The sequence below is a fragment of the Nerophis ophidion genome, linkage group LG07 (assembly GCF_033978795.1).
Source record: "Nerophis ophidion isolate RoL-2023_Sa linkage group LG07, RoL_Noph_v1.0, whole genome shotgun sequence".
NCBI lineage: Eukaryota > Metazoa > Chordata > Actinopteri > Syngnathiformes > Syngnathidae > Nerophis > Nerophis ophidion.
In genome coordinates, this window is record NC_084617.1 from 52,793,636 (window position 1) to 52,815,246 (window position 21,611).

The window sequence follows — 21,611 nt, forward strand, 5'->3', positions numbered from 1 at the left end:
TAAAGGCACTCAAAGCTACATGCCTCTTATTTATTCAAAGCAACTAAAGGCATTGATTCTCCAATTAGTTTAACATTTTATTTCAGATGAGTCAATGACAAGACATTTGTTTTGTCATTGAGTGCAGTCGTCTGCAGTATAAAACATGTGCATAGACCCCCACATATGTACACAGTACCGTGTGCCTCATAAACCAACATTTTACGTCTTTTCCTTCCTGTTTGGCCGTGTGTCCCAGAGTAACCCGAGTCGGTCGTCTCTCTGCCTCATTAAAGGGGAAGCTTTACCTCTAGTGCTTCACAAGGCGGGGAGGAGGCGCTACAAAGAAGGGAGAGGCAGGCTCCCGAGGAAGTCATGCAAACATGTGGGAGCAGCAGAGCGACCAGCTGATCGGTTCTCCCAGTAAGAGGAGGAGTGACCACTGATGCTCCACTAATCTGCACCGGAGAGCAAAATCAGACGACAGAAACAGTGGCTGCAGTACAGACGGACAAGCCAGACGAGTTTTTGCCTGCAGAGGATGGGAAGGCTGGGGAGGAAGTGACACGTTCAAAGCAAGAGCAGTTTATATTTAGAATCCTTTCTGGTTGAGAGCGGGGACAAACGCTCAGTCAGGAACAAGAGCCAGCGTTTTCCAACTCAGAAGTGGTGAAGCGATGTCCTGGTTGTCTCCGGTCCAGTGGGCCAAGTGGACGTGGTCGGCGGTGACGGGGGTTGCGGGGAACGACGGGCAGCTAGATGACAAGTAAGATACTCTCATTTAAGCTTGTGATGACAGCGAGCATAAACACTGACAGTGGGGCTACAGGTGGGTCTTAGTGGGCTTAAGTCCAGTACTGTATTTGCCCAACTGCCTGTGTTTAGGTGATATCATTGATGACACTGTAAAAATGTACCAGGATTTCACAGCATTTAACAGTATTTTTTTCACAGTAAATTACTGCAATCAAAATGTACTGTTCTGACTTTAACAAATAGGTCATCACAGCAATTAACTGGTACTTCACAGTAAATGCTTTGAACACGTTACCATCCATTTTCTACCGCTTATTCCCTTTTTGGGGTCGTGGGGGGCGCTGGCGCCTATCTCAGCTACAATCGGACGGAAGGCGGGCTAAACCCAGGACAAGTCGCCACCTCATCGCAGGGCCAACACAGATAGACAGACAACGTTCACACTCACATTCACACACTAGGGCCAATTTAGTGTTGCCAATCAACCTATCCCCGGGTGCATGTCTTTGGAGGTGGGAGGAAGCCGGAGTACCCAGAGGGAACCTACACAGTCACGGGGAGAACATGTAAACTCCACACAGAAAGATCCCGAGCCTTGGATTTAACCCAGGACTGCAGGACCTTCGTATTGTGAGGCAGAAGCACTAACCCCTCTGCCTTTGAACACATTACTGCACAGTAAAATGCTGTGATCAGTCCTCTGTAAAATCACAACAAATTACTGTAAATTCACATTGATTTGTCTAATAATGTGGTTCGCAGACTAGGTTGCACACTCTTGTACAAATAAGTGGTGGTGTGCTGTAAAACTGAAAGCGTAATTAACTATGAAAATAAATCTGTCAAGTTACAGCATATAGTTGTAATTTTATTTTAGTGAACTGTAAAATCACAGCTCTGCAGTTAAAGTAAATTGCTGTAAAGATATTTCACAATACATTATTATAAGTGTCACTGTGAAAGTAATGCAAGTATTAGCCAGTAATTTGCTGTGAATTTACAAAGAACATTTTCACAGTGTAGCCCTCTAGGCCTGAGTCACTCTGACAGGTGGTAGATGCACACACACAAACACACACACACACACACACACACACACACACACACAAAAACAGTGATGGATGCTGAGGTCCTTTGAGACTGAAACTAAAGTGCATCTTACAGCAGTGTTTCTTAACCATAGGGCGCCGCCAAAAAGATCTTTCTCAACTGTGGTCTGTACCGGCTGCAGCGCTACTATACTCAGTTGTAATACACTTTTCAACCAGTTGTGGCAGAATCAGAATCACATATTTTATTAATCCCCGAGGGGAAATTCAAATTTTCAGCACAATCCCACTCAAGGACAGACAAACATTACAGGGAGACAGAACAGGATTGCTGACGGGTCTGCCAACTTCTGGCGCCCCTTACAAAAAAGGTGAGATACAGGTAAACAAGTTGGGGGGAATGGGAGAAAAAAATAAAAGATTAAAATAAAATAAAATAAAAAAAAATCGGTCTAAGCCTGGGCCCCTAGAGAGGGGGTCCAGACTGAGGCCAAGGGGAAAAAACAACTCAAAGCCGTAGTACACATCCCTCTTACATGTGTGTAAGAGGGAAACATCAAAAATCAAAGGACATTAAAGACATTAAAGTAGCGGAGCTGATGCAACCAGACACTTCTACATACAGCTATGAATATAAAGTCAAAGAAACATGTACACAGTAATGACCAAATAAGTATGAGGATGGCCAAATGGGTTTCTAAGTTTGTAGAAAACTTTGCACCATGTAGTCTTATAAGGGGCTTTTGACCAATCAGAGTATGCCCAGAGGATGATTGGTCAAAAGGCCCTCACATGATGACAGGGCGCCATGTTTTCTTCCAACTTTGAAACCAAGTTGGCCATACTCTTGTCTCAAACAAAAGAAGTCTGGAGCTAAAGTTATAAAATGTCTTAAGCGCAAAAATTAGTACTAAAGTGGTGAAGCTGTATTTTCTACTCAGTGGCCTAGTGGTTACAGTGTCCGCCCTGAGATCGGTAGACTGTGAGTTCAAACCCCGGCCGAGTCATACCAAAGACTATAAAAATGGGATCCATTACCTCCCTGCTTGGCACTCAGCATTAAGGGTTCGAATTGGGGGTTAAATCACCAAAATTACTGCTCACTGCTCCCCTCACCTTTCAGGGTGTGAACAAGGGGATGGGTCAAATGCAGAGGACAAATTTCACCTAGTGTGACGATCATTGGTACTTTAACTTATTTGCACTTAAATTTATTTTGACCGTTTAGTTAAAAAAACATTTACTTTATTTGTGTCTGTTATTTATGAGTTCCTTTTATGCAGTATATTTGTTTCGCACTTATTTTGTGAATAACACATTTTCATAAAATGTTTTATAGAATTCGACAAGAATGTGATCTGTGGTTAGGTTAGACATATGATCTTCCGACCAAATGCAGCTGAGATAGGCTCCAGCACCCCCCACTAGCCTGAGAGGGACAAGGGGTAAAAAATGGATGGATGGATATAATCATTGAATATAAATATAAAATCAAGAGTAAGATTACTAATTCACTGTTAATATTTGAGTGGGCTGCGGACCCCTTTGTAGTGGAAAAGTTGGGCCCCGAGATCAAAAATGTTAAGAACCCCTATCTTACAGTATGTTATGTGTGTTTAGGGTGTGTAGAAAGATGAGTTCAGGGCCCCATTTGTGACTGTGATTGCAGAAAGTTGGGGGATGGTTGAAGGGAAACCACAGTTTCCAATCCTTTTAGGTTTTTTTTTTCCCATCCACTTCTAGTTTCTAAGTAACCACACAAGACTGCGGGCATGGGGCCATCACCGGGATGAGATCCAGAGTGTGTGTATTGGATGTGAGCGTGCAGGGTAAATGGTGGGTATGTATGATTAGGATTGTGAGCTTTTATCAGGAGTACGGTTAAGTTTGGCAGCTTTCTCCCAAATTCAGTTTTTCATTAAAGTGCGGGATGTTTTGATTTTTGTTCAAGTGTCTGGTAGCGATTCTTACTGTTTCACGGCCTTTCTTTTCACACCCTCCACTGTTAAGCAAATCATTTGGGCTCACTGTTGAGGCAGCCAAATGACTGCGTCTTTTGTGTGTGAACATGTTGGGACAGTGAGTCCCTACTAAGGAGCAAAGGATGCAGGTGGTCTGGTTGGACCTCCTGCTTTATTTCCTCACTTCCCCCTTTCCTCTGGCTCGAAATAAAGCCGACTTTTTTTTTTCTGAACGCCGCTTTCTATTGTATTCTTCTTATTCTAAGAAAACCATGAATGGATTTACGTGGACCCCGACTTAAACAAGTGAAAAAACTGATTCGGGTGTTACCATTTAGTGGTCAATTGTACGGAATATGTACTGAACTGTGCAATCGACTAATAAAATTCTCAATCAATCAATCAAAACCATGAAATTCGGTCAAATACAACACTTTATCAATAAAAAAAGAGCTAAGAAAAAATAACTAAGAATATGTACCTAATGTATTTTTGTTATATACTGTAGAATTCCCTCAATTTACCAACTTATTTGGTTATGTGATGGAGCGCTTAAATCAAAGCAATAGAATGTACTACTAACCGCCATAGTTTCATGAAGTATTGTAAAAATAATGAGCAGTATTTAGCTTGGAGAGTGGACTTCTACGGTATCTCCTTTCAGCTACTTCTCAGTCAAACACGTAATCTGCAGCTTCCACCACAGTGTACATGTTTCTTTTAGTTTTTATTAATAGCTCTATGTAGAATTGGCTGGTTGTATCCGCTGCTTTAATGTCTTTAATGTCCTTTGTGTTCTTTGATGTTTCCCTCTTACACACATGTGAGAGGGATGTGTACTATGGCTATGAGTTGTTGTTTTTTTTCCCTTGGCCTCAGTCTGGACCCCCCTCTCCAGGGCCCAGGCTTAGACCGATATTTTTATTTTATATTATTGTTTACTTGTATCTCATCTTTTTTGTAAGGGGCGCTGGAAGGCGGCAGACCCGTCAGTGGTCCTGTTCTGTCTCCCTGTAATGTTTGTCTGATTTTGAATGGGATTGTGCTGAACATTTCAATTTTCTTGAAGGAATTCTCCTGAAGGAATATATAAAGTACCATCTAATCTAATATTTTCATGGATAAAGGTCAGACGTTTATTATTTTAACAGTCTTAGCTGGCGTTACACTCATTTTGCTTGAGTATGGTGCACACTAGCAGTGACAATTTGGTGACACGCCAAACGTCATGTTTTAGATGTATTTTTTTAATTCAACAACTTGGGAAGTTTACTGAGAGCCAAATTCGTACACAATAAATTTCAAAGTGCTTTACAGAAATTTACAACAAGGCAAAGAAAAAATTAAATGATCATTTAAATAGTCATAAATAAAATTGCAAAATATAATCATTACAAAAGCACCTGGGATAGGCTCCAGCATCCCCCACGAGCCTGAAAGCAACAAGCGGTAGATAAATGGATGGATAATCATCATAAAATCAATCAAATTCAAGTGTAGATAAAATACTTTCAGTTATAATGTGCTCAATTAAGTGTTTTCAGCCTGGATTTCTTCATCGACATTGAGGCCTGTCTCAAATCTTCTTGTAGACCAATCCAGATTTTAGGAGCAAAAAATTGAAACATAGCCTCACCATATTTGATCCTGACTCTGGGCACTAGCAGGAGACCACTCCAGAGATGGTTGATATGGTTCTAACTAGGGCTTGGCGATATATCGCGGGTTTGTCTCTGTGCGATATAGAAAATGACCATCATGATATCCGAGTATTCGTTCTCACACAGTTGTTTTTAGCTGCGGGCATTAAACTGCATTCGTCTCTCCCTCTTTCTTGTCTCTCCTTCTCACAGAGACTTAAAACAAGCGCACCTTCTTACATACGGCACGCGTGCAACGTCACACGCCCTTCCCGAGCAGAGAGGTAGCAGCATGGTTACGTTAGCTGTGATGCTAGCTAAGCCGTGCGAGTGGTAATACGAGAGAAAGAAGGTGAGAATCTGGTAAATGAAGGAAGAAATAATTCCCAAGAAAAACAGCACAGGGTCCATCGTCTGGCGGTGGTTCAGCTTCAAGCGGGAAGATGTCGAATAGACAACTTTAATTTGTCACGTGTGGAGCAAAAGCGTTGCTACCAGAAGTAACATTACTGCTAATATGTAGCATCATTTGAAAAGTCACCCGCTAATAACTGTTGAATATATACAGTTTAGGCCAATTCACTTAGTTGTGATTTCCTTCTCTGCATGAAAGTTTAAAATTAGCATATATTAATGCAGTATGAACAAGAATGTTTTAATGTAGACACATAGAATCATCATACTGCTGTGATTATATGTATCAAGTGTTAATTCAATGCAAAGGCAAAATATCGAGATATGTATCGTGTATCGCGATATGGCCTAAATATATCGACATATTAAAAAAAGGCCATATCGCCCAGCCCTAGTTCTAACATGTCAGATAATTTTTGGCACAAGACCATGAAAAGATTTGAACACCAGCAGAGCTGTTTTAAAGTCTATTCTCTGAACAACAGGAAGCCATTGCAGTGATCTAAGCACTAGACTAATATGGATGTATTTCCTGGTTCTAGTTAGGACTCGAGCAGCAGCATTTTGAATGTACTGCAGCTGCTTTACAGCTCATTTAGAGCCCAATGAGAAGGTGTTTACAGAAGTCTAACCAGTTGGCGATAACGGCATGGATTAGTCTTTCTAAGTCTGCTCTTGACGTAATTCCTCTGATTTTGGCAATGGTTTTTAGGTGGTAAAAAGTCATCCACCTCTTTTTCACTGCTCCACTTCTTCTCAGCACTGTCTTTACACTCACTTTCTTCCTTCTCATTGTTGGAAAACTAATTTATGTCCATCTCTAGGATAGGATAACTTTACATATCCCACAATGGTGAAAGTATGTGGTTCCAGTGCAGGTTCAAACCGTACACATAAAAATAAAACAAAGGACATACAGTGAAAGACAATAAAGGAACAGAGTTGATGTAACCAGCTGACACGTTATCGATGATATTTCTACATTGAGCTACAAAAGTAAAACCCATCGGGAAAAAAAACAAAAAAAACGGTAATCAATACTACAAATATGTCCCAGATGTTTTGGGGCAGATCTTATGTGGTTCACTGTGATATTTGCTCTGCCATCTACTGGCGGGGATGCTTTTAACTCCCAATGTTTTTTTGCAACCTAAAACCGAGACAGTTCTTGTCTGAAAACACTTGTAAGTTGGGGGACCCTTAAATTGAAGTACCACTGTACATGAAAACATTAGATAACTATTTGTTTGACTGACTCAACTATTTGTGAACTGCCAGACACAAAAAGGTAAACATCTGTAAAAACATGTATAACTCAGCTGGTTCAGCACCCCTGTCACCGCTGCTCCGAGCGGGACGCGAACACGGGTTTTAAGCATGAAAGGCGAGTGTGCTGTGTGATAGGCTAAAAGCCCGAGCTGGCAGCCTAGCAGCCAGCAGTACTTTTTGAAGTTGTCAGGGAGTGAGATTTCATACTCTCCAAGCCTCTCTGGCTTGCCTCCATTATACAGTACATGCACCGTGGCCTTGATGTTTTTTTTTTGTTGAAAAATACTCCCTGGCCCACACATAATTAAATCCAGAAGTTTCACCACATGTCTGGTTGACTTGAAATTTCTCACAAAGCGTAAAATACCAGTAGAGTGGACAAACAAGTTGACTTTATATGCTTAACTGTTTCATTGTATCCATTAAACCATATCCAACTGTATTTACGAATCCACAAAGTAGGTGAAAATACCGTCTGAACATTACAAAATGCCACAAATTCAGTCGGTCATTTGAATGTACCGCTCCGAATATCAATTTCCGTAAATTCGACGTTACTGTAGTAACATGTCTGCAATCTGACCATATTATCAGATCAGTCATACTTGAAATACACAAAAATTAGAGATGTACTAAAAATCCTTATTTAACACAAAAACACATGCTTGCCTTTTTTATGCATTTGAAATCGTAAATTATTTGCTAACAATTGATTCAACAGAACAAGAGTCCTCTATTGCGCCCATTATACTCTTTAAAAACATCCAGAAACCGCCATCTGAAAATTAACCAAATATGAGTGATATTGTTTTTATAAACAGACTGTTTTAGCGGTGCATTGATTTCAGTGAGCTATTGCTAGTTTACACTAATATTGTTGACAGACTAAGCCAGGGGCTGCTTCTGCTTTGTTTCAAACTTGCTAAAAGTACATTCTATGTTTTAATTAATGCATCCCTCACCTGCTAGTAGCCAAATGTGGCCATAGATTGAGAGACTGGTCGACTTTGACATCCCAAGAAATGGTAAAAAAGACATAGTTGCGGCAACTTTTTTTTTAAACGCTTCGAGAGGATTGTGATTGAATCTCTTACCTAAACTGAATTATCTGAGCGTCTATTTGGTCTGCATCCCAGCGAAAGTGAAAATTGTACAATGTTTGTTTTATTATGGTTCGTTCGCATGTTTAGCACCTAGCAATGCTGCTGGTGCTGTAGTGTTACAATAAAGCTGCATCCGCTTACCACTCTGCTTCTAAAAATTATTGCTCATCCTTGTATTCGGGCTCAAAAATATATGGTTCTAGATCATAAGTTTTCCCAAAGTAATCATTGTTGGCTCTCACAAAGTCTGCTTATTTATCATTGTTGTTGATTGGGAAGGGATCTGTGGCTCCTAACACTACATCACGATCACGTGACTGACGTCCTTATTGTCTATTAAAATGGCTCGGAAATCTGTGAGATTTATACTATTTTGATCATATCTATTTGCAAACTTTGGTGATATACAGAGCTGAGTGTGTTTTGTACCTGCAACCCCTGCTTCTGTGTGCTGGTTTGGGTTCAGACCTACCGTGTGTGTGTGTGTGTGTGTGTGTGTGTGTGTGTGTGTGTGTGTGTGTGTGTGTGTGTGTGTGTGTGTGTGTGTGTATGTGAGTGAGAGTGATATATATATATATATATTTATGTATATATACACACACACAAATAAATCAATCAATGATTATTTATATAGCCCTAAATCACTAATGTCTCAAAGGGCTGCACAACACAAACCACAACGACATCCTCGGTAGAGCCCACATAAGGGCAAGGAAAACTCACACCCAGTGGGACGTCGGTGACAATGATGACTATGAGAAACCTTGGGGAGGACCGCATATGTGGGCAACCCCGATTGATTGATGTGTGTGTGTGTGTGTGTATATAATCACTCACACACATGGTAAAGTCTGAACCCACACCAGCACACAGAAGCAGGTGTTGCAGGTACAAAACGCACTTAGCGCTGTTTATTCAAGGGAGTGTTCCCCTTGATTGGCAAATAAAGTTCTTCCCAATCGGGGCTTTTAAATCAATAGTCATACAGTAGGTTCACTTTTACCACTATTTCCTATAGCACCTGGGAGTGCTTTTCATACACCCATGTGCAGGGTTTGCCTACAAAGGAGACAGAGAGATGACTGTTAGTCAGATTGTCAAAACATGCTAAATGCTTGCTGGAGGAGAACCATGGCGTTTGGCTTACTGTGTTACATCACCTTTTCTTTTAACAACACTCAAACATTTGGGAACTGAGGAAACTAATTGTTGAAGCTTTCAAAGTGGAATTCTTTCTCATTCTTGTTTTATGTAGATTTCAGTCTAACAGTCCGGGGTCACCGCTGTTGTATTTTAAGCTTCATAATGCGCCACACATTTTCGATGGGAGACATGTCTGGACTGCAGGCGGGCCAGGAAAGTACCCACACTCTTTTGCTACGAAGCCACGTTGTTGTAACATGTGGCTTGGCATTGTTTTGCTGAAATAAGCAGGGGCGTCCATGATAAGGTTGCTTGGATGACAACATATGTTGCTCCAAAACCTGTTAGGACCATTCAGCATTAATGGTGCCTTCACAGATTTGTAAGTTACCCATGCCTTGGACACTAATACACCCCCATATCATCACAGGTGCTGGCTTTTTAACTTTGCGCCTATAACAATCCGGATGGTTATATTCCTCTTTGTTCCGGAGGACACCACATCCACAGTTTCCAAATATCATTTGAAATGTGGACTCGTCAGACCACAGAACACTTTTCCACTTTGCATCAGTCGATCTTAGATGAGCTCGGGCCCAGCAAAGCCGGCAGCGTTCCTCGGTGTTGTTGATAAATGGCTTTCGCTTTGCATAGTTAACTAGCACTTACAGATGTAGCGACCAACTGTAGTTACTGACAGTGGTTTAATTTAGTGTTCCTGAGCCCATGCGGTGATATCCTTTACACACTGATGTCGGTTTTTGATGCAGTACCGCCTGTGGGATCAACGTCTGTAATATCATCGCTTATGTGCAGTGATTTCTCCAGATTCTCTGAACCTTTTGATGATTTTACGGACCGTAGATGGCAAAATCCCTAAATTCCTTGCTCATTGAGAAATGTTGTTCTAAAACTGTTTGACAATTTGCTTACAAATTGGTGACCCTCGCCCCATCCTTGTTCATGAATTAATTAGCATTTCATGGAAGCTGCTTTTATACCCAATCATGGCACCCACCTGTTCCCAATTAGCCTGCACACCTGTGGGATGCTCCATATAAGTGTTTGATGAGCATTCCTCAACTTTATCAGTATTTATTGCCACCTTACCCAAATTCTTTGTCACGTGTTGCTGGCATCAAATTCTAAAGTTAATGATTATTTGCAAAAAAAAAAAAAAGTTTATCAGTTTGAACATCAAATATGTTGTCTTTGTAGCATATTCAACTGAATATGGGTTGAAAATGATTTGCAAATCATTGTATTCCGTTTATATTTACATCTAACACAATTTCCGGGGTTTGTATATATATATAGATATATATTGGGGTGTGGAAAAAAATCGACTCGAATACGAATAGCAATTCTCACGTTATTCGATTCAGAATCGATTCTCTCTTTTTTTTTTTTTTAAATCGATTTATTTTCAATTTTATAATCAATCCAACAAACCAATACACAGCAATACCATAACAATGCAATCCAATTCCAAAACCAAACCTGACCCAGAAACACTCAGAACTGCAATAAACAGAGCAATTGAAAGGAGACACAAACACGACACAGAACAAACTAAAAGTAGTGAAACAAAAATGATTATCAACAGTATCAAAATTAGTTATAATTTCAGCGTAGCAGTGATTAAAAATCCCTCATTGACATTATCATTAGACATTTATAAAAATAAAAAAAAAGAATAGTGTCACAGTGGCTTACACTTGCATCGCATCTCATGAGCTTGACAACACACTGTGTCCAATGTTTTCACAAAGATAAAATAAGTCTTATTTTTGCTTCGTTTAATAGTTAAAACAAATTTACATTATTGCAATCAGTTGATAAAACATTGTACTCTACAATTATAAAAGCTTTTTACAAAAATCTACTACTCTGCTTGCATGTCAGCAGACTGGGGTAGATCCTGCTGAAATCCTATGTATTGAATGAATACAAAATCGTTTTGAATCGGAAAAATATCGTTTTTGACTCGAGAATCTGTGTTGAATCGAAAAAATCTATATATAATTGAATCGCGACCCCAAGAATCGATATTGAATCGAATCGTGGGACACCCAAAGATTTGCAGCCCTAATATATATATATATATATATATATATATATATATATATATATATATATATATATATATATATATATATATATATATATATATATATATATATATATATATATATATATATATATATATATATATATATATATACACACACACACAGAGGCAACTTGTTCTTCCACTCTACTCGTACTTAAATGCTCTCTGACAAGCTCATGTTTGTCAAATTTGAGCCAGGTTCGCATGAAAAACATGGCAGACATCAACAAATAGTGCACTGCAGTTGACAGTAAGTCATTAGCCATTTGTCCGATTAGATGAGAATATGCATTAAACATAGTGTTATAACAGCATTGACAAAACAGCATCAATGATGATCAGACATATGCATCATAATATACTTTTCTCTATACAGCAAACATGACATTTTTGTTTATAGTTTCCATACATTTTTCATAGCATGATTCACACAACAAATATTCACTAAATTCTCTCTTTATAGTTCCGACTCGGAGGGGACCTTTGAGACCCCAGAGGCTGAATCTCCAGGCGTTGTGAACCTGCTGAGTCAGCTGGACAACTCCACACATACAGGTGAGATGTCTTATGTCAGGGTCTTTCATTAGCGGCGGGTCAAGAAATGTTGGCATTGACAGCTGTTGGTGTAGAATTTGGTTAACTCCAAAAGATGGCATTTGCTGCATAGTACCGCGGTACTGAGGGATGCGAGTTTTAATTTATTCTGTCATGCAGCTCATACCTCAAATCTCTTACTGCCGACCTCAACACACCAACAGCAGCCCTCTTAACACTACTAGCACCATAGCGCTAGCCACTGTAGCCACAGTAACAACATTGCACTTTCTCATTATGCGCTAATGACCGTTAGGACAAGCTCGATTGCATTCTGGAACCCCGGGAATTTTAAGCATCAAACAAAACAAACATGTTCTCTATTGCTGCAATAATTATGGCAATTTATAGCGGATTGTATTTCTCATTTTTGAATGTATTATGCATATAATTTATATGATTAAAGTATAAAAAATACTAGTGTATCAGTTAAAATGTAAATTATACCCATCTCTACACAGCACTGTCTTTAACACTCACTTTCTTTGTTACAGTGTTTTTTTTTTTCTCACAAGCATAACAATTAGCCCAGAGAGCTTGTATCGTGCAGTACCATTGTAACATGAGTCGTTATCAACCAGCAGCTTCATCTATCTCTGCATGTATTTTATAACATTTTAGTTGCGCTACTCTGTTGGTGTGAGTTTGTACATTTCTGTTATGACTAATATTACACCATTAGTTAAGTTGCTGCTGTGCAATTTACTCAAACATCTACAGTGGGGCAAAAAAGTATTTAGTCAGCCACCGATTGTGCAAGTTCTCCCACTTAAACTGTTGACAGAGTTCTGTAATTTTAATCATAGTTACACTTACACTGTGAGAGACAGAATGTGAAAAAAATGCAGGAATTCACATTGTAGGAATTTTAAAGAATTTATTTGTAAATTATGGTGGAAAATAAGTATTTGGTCAACCATTCAAAGCTCTGACTGATACATGGCCCCATTCATTATTTCCTTAACACTGATCAATCGTCCTGTCCCCTTAGCAGAAAAACAGCCCCAAAGCATGTTTCCACCCCCATGCTTCACAGTAGGTATGGTGTTCTTGGGATGCAACTCAGTATTCTTCTTCCTCCAAACACGACGAGTTGAGTTTATACCAAAAAGTTCTATTTTGGTTTTATCTGACCACATGACATTCTCCCAATCTTCTGCTGTATCCTTCCTTCCATCCATCCATCATCTTCCACTTATCCGAGGTCGGGTCGCGGGGGCAGCAGCCTAAGCAGGGAAGCCCAGACTTCCCTCTCCCCAGCCACTTCGTCCAGCTCTTCCTGGGGGATCCCGAGGCGTTCCCAGGCCAGCCGGGAGACATAGTCTTCCCAACGTGTCCTGGGTCTTCCCCGTGGCCTCCTACCGGTTGGACGTGGCCTAAACACCTCCCTAGGGAGGCGATCGGGTGGCATCCTGACCAGATGCCCGAACCATCTCATCTGGCTCCTCTCGATGTGGAGGAGCAGCGGCTTTACTTTTGAGTTCCCCCCGGATGGCAGAGCTTCTCACCCTATCTCTAAGGGAGAGCCCCGGCACCCGGCGAAGGAAACTCATTTCGGCCGCTTGTACCCGTAATCTTATCCTTTCGGTCATGACCCAAAGCTCATGACCATAGGTGAGGATGGGAACGTAGATCGACGGGTAAATTGAGAGCTTTGCTTTCCGGCTCAGCTCCTTCTTCACCACAACGGATCGGTACAACAACCGCATTACTGAAGACGCTGCACCGATCCGCCTGTCGATCTCACGATCCACTCTTCCCCCACTCGTGAACAAGACTCCTAGGTACTTGAACTCCTCCACTTGAGGCATGGTCTCCTCCCCAACCCGGAGATGGCACTCCACCCTTTTCCGGGCGAGATCCATGGACTCGGACTTGGAGGTGCTGATTCTCATTCCGGTCGCTTCACACTCTGCTGCGAACCGATCCAGTGAGAGCTGAAGATCCCGGCCAGATGAAGCCATCAAGACCACATCATCTGCAAAAAGCAGAGACTTAATCCCGCGGCCACCAAACCGGAACCCCTCAACGCCTTGACTGCGCCTAAAAATTCTGTCCATAAAAGTTATGAACAGAATCGGTGACAAAGGACAGCCTTGGCGGAGTCCAACCCTCACTGGGAATGTGTCCGACTTACTGCCAGCAATGCGGACCAATCTCTGACACTGATCATACAGGGAGCGGACCGCCACAATAAGACAGTCCGGTACCCCATACTCTCTGAGCACTCTCCACAGGACTTCCCGAGGGACACGGTCGAATGCCTTCTCCAAGTCCACAAAGCACATGTATCCATTTTGGTTTAAACTCAACTCGTCGTGTTTGGAGGAAGAAGAATACTGAGTTGCATCCCAAGAACACCATACCTACTGTGAAGCATGGGGGTGGAAACATCATGCTTTGGGGCTGTTTTTCTGCTATGGGGACAGGACGATTGATCCGTGTTAAGAAAAGAATGAATGGGGCCATGTATTGTGAGATTTTGAGCCAAAACCTCCTTCCATCAGTGAGAACTTTGAATGGTTGACCAGATACTTATTTTCCACCATCATTTACAAATAAATTATTTAAAATTCCTACAATGTGAATTCCTGGATTTTTTTTCACATTTTGTCTCTCACAGTTGAAGTGTACCTATGATGAAAATTACAGACCTCTGTCATCATTTTGAGTGGGAGAACTTGCACAATCGGTGGCTGACTAAATACTTTTTTGCACCACTGTAAGCCCCAAGGGTACTGTATGGTATTTATGGAAAAATTGTAAATATGAAAAAAACTAATTTTATGCTAGAATGTTTTATGTTGCATACATAAGCAGTGTGTCTTTAAACTGCCAATGTAAAAATTAGCTTTATAATCTGCGGTGCGGTCAGTGTGTGTAGTAGGGAAGATATGTCCGAGTTAAGGTTGGGCATCGGGCATCAATCTGGTCGTACATGCAAATTATCCCGGAATCGTCCACATTTTTAAATGTAAATTTCTATATTTGATTCTCAGTTTGCCAACCTCAAGATTTAGCTGCCATAGAGGTGGCTAAGAAGCTAACCTCTTACCGCCATACACCATGTGGAGCTACTCCTAAGTCACTAAGCCTCCATTTCGGCAGATAAACTACAGTCCCTATGTATCTTTATCACTGGAGGACAAGGCTGAACATGTGTCACAAACATTAAGTAAGATTGTATTTTTGCCTCATTCCTGTGAGAATCCTTCGTGAGTGGGACTATCCAGGACTGGCTGCAGTGTACTCAAATAACCACCAGGTAGCATCTTTGAGTAGATAATATTATATCATCTTTTTCTCTTTCGGACTTATCGGATCTTATCCGGTCGGTAGTGCATTTGTCACACATTTTTCACGAACGCTTCAAGTAAGGGATGAGGCCAACACTAACCCAGACCCGCTGTAGATAAAGAGCGAGCAGAATCAGGCATGCTAATAGCTGAGCTAGCTGTTATGATAGTTTGAAACAACACACAAAAAAGTGCTTAGTAAAATTTAAGAAGAGTAGATGCAACTGCATAACAGAAAAAAATATAAGCATTTATTAACAGGAAATCAACAAGTAGAGTTAGAAAGAGAATAAGCAGTAATATAGAGGATGACATGACCGTGCGAGGCATACGGATAAGAGGAAGAAGCATCGAGCTATTAATCAACAGTGTTGATACCAAGGGTAGTATTTTTACATGAATTATGCTAAATAAATTCAACCAATATTCCTATTGTCACAAAATACTTTTGGATTTTGCTAATGTTTACACAAACCGAGAATAAATAATTGGGCCTGGATACAGGAGGACTTCGAGGGCAAAAACCAAATGATTTATGTGAGTAATAGATAATATAATAGTTTTTGCTTTTATTTATTTGATTTTCTTTCTTTCTTTCTTTCTTTAGTTTATTTCGAACATGAACACACTTAAAGGAGTAGGAAAAAGCAAAGCTTATTTAATCCTACCCCTTTCACACTTCAGAGCGTTTACAAATATATAGAATCATTTACTAACATTTTTATAATAAAATAACATCTGTGAAATAGTATACATGCAACAGTTTTGTAATATGTAATCAATTAACTTTGTTTTGATCAAACATCCATCCATCCATCCATCCATTTTCACGGTGCTGGAGCCTATCTCAGCAAACATACTGTATGTATAAGAGAATAAGGAACTAGTTTAAATATTTTATTGTTATGTGTGCTCTGTCAATAGCACTCTCCATAAATACATGCGCATTTAAAAATGTACAATTCATACATGTGATCAGTAACATCCGATTTCACTCATGGGTGAATTGAATCGGCAGCATAAAACCCTGATCCAAACATCCCTACCTCTAACACACAAAACACAGGGTATGTGTAAATGTTTTTATGAGGTTTTCAATGATAAAGTGAAACTTTTTTGATGGTGCCTGTCTAAAAATTAGAATCGAGAATTGTTGGGAACTAAAATCAGAACCGGAATCGACCAAATTCCAATGACGCCCAACCTTACTACCGACCAGTCTAAGGTTAATTAAGCATCTCACCCAAAGTCAGCTTGGATATTCCCTAGATCTGTGTTTCTTAACCACTGTTGGGCCGCAAAAAAACATCTGCTTCTCAGCTGTGGTCTGCATGGGCCGCAGACACACTCAGTTATAATACACTTTTCCACCACTTGTGGAATTGACAATCTCAACCAGAAAAAATCTGGAGCTCTGTTTCTTAATCGCAAAAATGATGACTAAATTGGTGAAGCTGTATTTTCATTTGCCCTTTAAAGGCCTACTGAAACCCACTGCTACCGACCACGCAGTCTGATAGTTTATATATCGATAATGAAATATTAATATTGCAACACATGCCAATTTTAAATTTCCCGCGAAGTGTCGTGTTGAAAACGTCGTGGTATGATGACGCGTGCGATTGACGTCTCGGGTTGTAGCGGACATTATTTTCCAGCCCGATCCAAGCTATAAGTAGTCTGCTTTAATCGCATAATTAAACAGTATTCTGGACATCTGTGTTGCTGAATCTTTTGCAATTTGTTCAATTAATAATGGAGAAGTCAAAGTACAAAGATGGGGGTGGGAAGCTTTTAGCCCTAAGCCACACAAACAGTCGGTGTTTCCTTGTTTAAAATTCCCGAAGATGAAGCTTTACTATGGACCAGAGCGGTCAAGCGAACATGGATCCCGACCACATGTCAACCGGCAGTTTTCGGTGAGAAAATTGTGGTAATAAGTCAGCTCTTACCGGAGACATCAGCGGAACGTCCGTCTTGCTGCAGCTGCGTGACTTCCCTTAGAGACTCTGGGTCAACACACCCGTGGCCACACCCCTCTGACTTTGAGGTACTTTACAATCTCACTAAAAGACTAGTAACACAATAGGCAGATAAGGGATTTTCCAGAATTATCCTAGTAAATGTGTCTAACATCTGAATCGCTCTCACTGCCCTTGCCCTTTTTTTTTTTCACTTTTTTTTCTTTCTAGTCCTTCACTCTAAATTTCCTCATCCACGAATCTTTCATCCTCTCTAAAATCAATGGGGAAATTGGCGCTTTCTCGGTCCGAATAGCTGTAGCTGCTGCTGGCTATGATTGTAAACAATGTGAAGATGTGAGGAGCCCAACAACCCGTGACGTCATGCGCACATCGTTTGCTAGTTCCATTAAAGGCAAGGCTTTTTTATTAGCGACCAAAAGTTGCGAACTTTATCCTCGATGTTCTTTACTAAATCCTTTCACCAAAAATACAGCAATATCGTGAAATGATCAAGTATGACACATAGAATAAACCTGTTATCCCCGTTTAAATAAGTAAATCTCATTTCAGTAGGCCTTTAATTGTATTGACATTTGATTTAAGAATTATATATTATTATTAGTATTACTCATTTTGTTGGAATGTATTTATTGTACCACTTTAACTGTATATAAATATATTATTCATCAGTTTTTACAAGTCCATTATTTTGCAGTATATTTGATTATTTATTTGGTACTCAGCCTGACCTAAACCTGGATAGTAATCTTTGGGGTTAACAAATTGTTTCATATCATTTGAGAAGTTTTATCAAGTTAAACTGTAAGTAGGTTAGATATTATTATTAAATAAGATTAATATCAAGAGTCACGATACCAATTCAGTGTTAATATCAGTAGTAGAAAAGTTGAGCCCTGAGAACAAAAGGTTAGGAACCCCTGTTCTAGGTCACCTATGACCTTGGGGCAACCGTTACAGAAAATAGAAGATATGTATTTGTCTAATACAGGGGTCGGCAACCCAAAATGTTAAAAGAGCCATATTGAAACAAAAATACGAAAACAAATCGTCCGGAGCCGCAAAAAAATAAAAGCCATATTACATACAGATAGTGTGTCATGAGATATAAATTGAATTATGAGGACTTAAAGGGAACTAAATGAGCTCAAATATAGCTACAAATGAGGCATAATGATGCAATATGTACATAAAGCTAGCCTAAATAGCATGTTAGCATCGATTAGCTTGCAGTCATGCAGTGACCAAATATATCTGATTAGCACTCCACACAAGTCAATAACATCAACAAAACTCACCTTTATGCATTCACGCACAATGTTAAAAGTTTGGTGGACAAAATGAGACAGAAAAAGAGTGGCATAATACACGTCCTCGAAAGTTGGAGAAAGTTATACATGTAAACAACGGTGAATTCAAGGAGCACCAAAAATAGTAGTACAAAATGGCGCTTGCAAAATAGTTGAATCAGTGAAGCATGTTTAATATAAACAGTGTGCTTTATAACAATTAGGGAGGTTTGTGTCATGTTTGTCCTCCTACAGAAACTATAATAAAACAAATATTTTTTAGATTTTTTTCCCCTTCATCTTTTTCCGTTTTTCATACATTTTTGAAAAAGCTCCAGAGAGCCACTAGGGCAGCGCTAGAGAGCCGCGGGTTGCTGACCCCCGGTTAATTGATTTTACCCTTTAAAATAGTTTTTAATCATATTTGTTTTTATATTGTTTTTTTTATATTGGTTTTATATTTATTTATTTGTTGTTTTTATTCAGTCTTTGGTGGAGCATAGTATTGTTTTTTTTAATATTGTTTTTAACATGGCTGTGCAGCACTTTGGAAATGTTATTGTTGTTAAAATGTGCTACATAAATAAAGTGGATTGGATTGGATTGGTCTAATATAACAGTATCCCTTTCTTTCACATGCTTTGTTCCAAATGTACAATTTTGATGAATAAGATTCACTGGTGTACTATAATTAGACTGATGCCTCAGAGGAGACATGTGGTGCTTGATAATTGCTGTGAGTTGTCATGTGTAATGAAGAAACCTGTAGCACTTTTACTTTGCATTTTCTCATCCACTTTCTTTCATGAGCGAAAAAAGGGTAGATTATGTTGACATTGTTGCGAGGCCACGTGGTGCCGAGTGCCCTGTCTGACTGGGTGGGGCTCCTCTACAGCTGTTCCCTCTCAGAAGGGTGTGAGTGTCAATAGAGATCCCAAAATGTGGGGAGTAACTTCAGAGGAACTTTTTTTTTCATTAGTTGGGCCGGCAAAAAACATTGAATAACATTTGACTTAGTCAAGATAAAGCCAGAAATACAGTATGATTCACACAAGAATGAGGATGTTTCTTGTCTCTGGAGTGGGCACTGGAAGGTTTTAACAGTGCATGTGAGGGGGAGTGGTTTTCACTAACGGAAAGTTCAGTATTATACAGATCGAGAAGTATGACTCAACCGTCTGCTCCTGTGGTCGTAAGCTCGCTGTTAACAGGCTGTGAAAGGAAGCCTGCAGCCATTTTAAGTGTTCTAACATGAGAAGGGAACTCACCACTTAAGGGTTAAAATCCTTGGGATAATTGTGTTGACAGTGGATGAGAATGTTTTAACCATGGATGTCCAAACTTTTCCGACCAAGGGCTGCAAACTGAAAGGTCAAAATGTGTAGGGGCCATTTTTAAGTTTTATTTTGTAAAAAAAAACAAAAAAAGAAAAAACATACCATATATACACGACAAACTTTTGTGTTATAGGTGATTAGGTATATCATTAATTATTAGTTAGGACTTTTCAGATTTTTCTCATTACATTTTAATATGTTAATTTGCTACTTTTTTCCTTACATTTTTGTTATTTTTCCCCTGCAGTAATATATTTTTCATAATAATTACAAAATATTATGATTGTGTAACTGCATAATCTATTGTAAATTCTGCCTGTGTGAAAATCTTAATGTTCAGTTACACATTTTAACAGTCTTTATCATTGTTGCTGTATTTTTTACAATTAATTAATTCATAAGTTGCTATCATTTGTTCAAATATTTAACAAACTAAACTTTGTCTATAATGTTTGTTTTTGTTTTCAATGGCTTCTAATATTTTAGATCATGGGTGTATAAACCTTTTCCACCAAGGGTGTATAAACCTTTTCCACCAAGGGCCATCTACTAAAAAGTCAAAGTAAGTAGTGGGCCATTTGGTATTTTATTTATTAAAATAAATTTAAAAAAGACGCTAAAAACAGATACATATGTTTAAAGACAAATCTTTGTGTCAGCTTTGTACTATAGATCAGTGGTCCCCAACCTATTTGTAGCTGCGGACCGGTCAACGCTTGATAATTTGTCCCGCAGCCCGGCGGGGGAGATTTTTATTTATTTATTTATTTTTTGTCTTGAAAAAGGCAGTTATTTTTGGGTTGGTGCAATAAGTGTAAGTGTATTTTGTGACCAAGTGTATAAGTATTAATTGCTAGTTTTAATAAATAAATACATTAATTACTACTTTTTTTACATTTTCACTATTTTCACTGGCATACTTGGCCACTCTGTCACCTTCAGTGTCTGCGATGTGGACGTACTTTAATACAGCCAAGATATACCCGCAGACAGCAATCTACAAATAACAGTGGTGGCTTTTTGGAATAGGAAGGCTTGCAACAGCGTGAAGCAAATGTTACTTCATGCTCGCTACAGCTCGCATGGGGCGATGGAAGAGTCTCTAAACATAGTACAATTTAAAATAAAAGCAGAAAAATATACTAGATTTGTTGGATGTCACTTTAAATAGAGATATAGTAATCAAAATGATTTTGTCTCTGAATTCTTGAGAAAATCTCAATTAAAAATATTGTACATTAAGTAGCAGTAATTGAAAAATAGAGCAAAACAATATTATGCAAGAAAAATATATTACTATAATTAATGATACGATTATTTTTAAATGTATGTATATATTTTTTGCATTTTTAAAGAAAATATATGCATCATTGCAAATTATGTCAAATACGTCAAACTCAGAATAAGGAAGACTTTGAGGTTTTTTTCTCTAAATGTAACTAATTATTACTAATATTAAAACAGAACCGTAATTTGACATTGAGCTCAAAGTATGTGCTTTTACTGCCATCTAGTGCCTACTTCAAAAGTATGTGCGGTATAAAAGGAGTAAAACACAAAAACAGTATTGTGGGTTCCCTCCGGCTTCCTCCCAATTCCAAAGACATGCACCTGGGGATAGGTTGATTGGCAACACTAAATTGGCCCTAGTGTGTGAATGTGAGTGCAAATGTTGTCTGTCTATCT

The 21,611-nt window shown here is 39.3% G+C and overlaps 1 protein-coding gene across 7 annotated transcripts in view; it reads left to right on the forward strand.

Annotated features, from left to right (window-relative positions):
- LOC133556473 (transforming acidic coiled-coil-containing protein 1-like) overlaps positions 1-21,611 on the forward strand; it is an 87,569-nt gene that overhangs the window by 50,065 nt on the left and 15,893 nt on the right. For 6 of the 7 annotated variants that reach the window (XM_061906426.1, XM_061906431.1, XM_061906427.1 and 3 more), the window contains one exon: positions 11,891-11,982. In XM_061906426.1, coding sequence (XP_061762410.1) covers positions 11,891-11,982 — 92 coding nt within the window. Of the gene's footprint in view, positions 1-299; positions 746-11,890; positions 11,983-21,611 lie in introns of those variants that run through there. The other variant, XM_061906428.1, reaches the window with a different exon arrangement.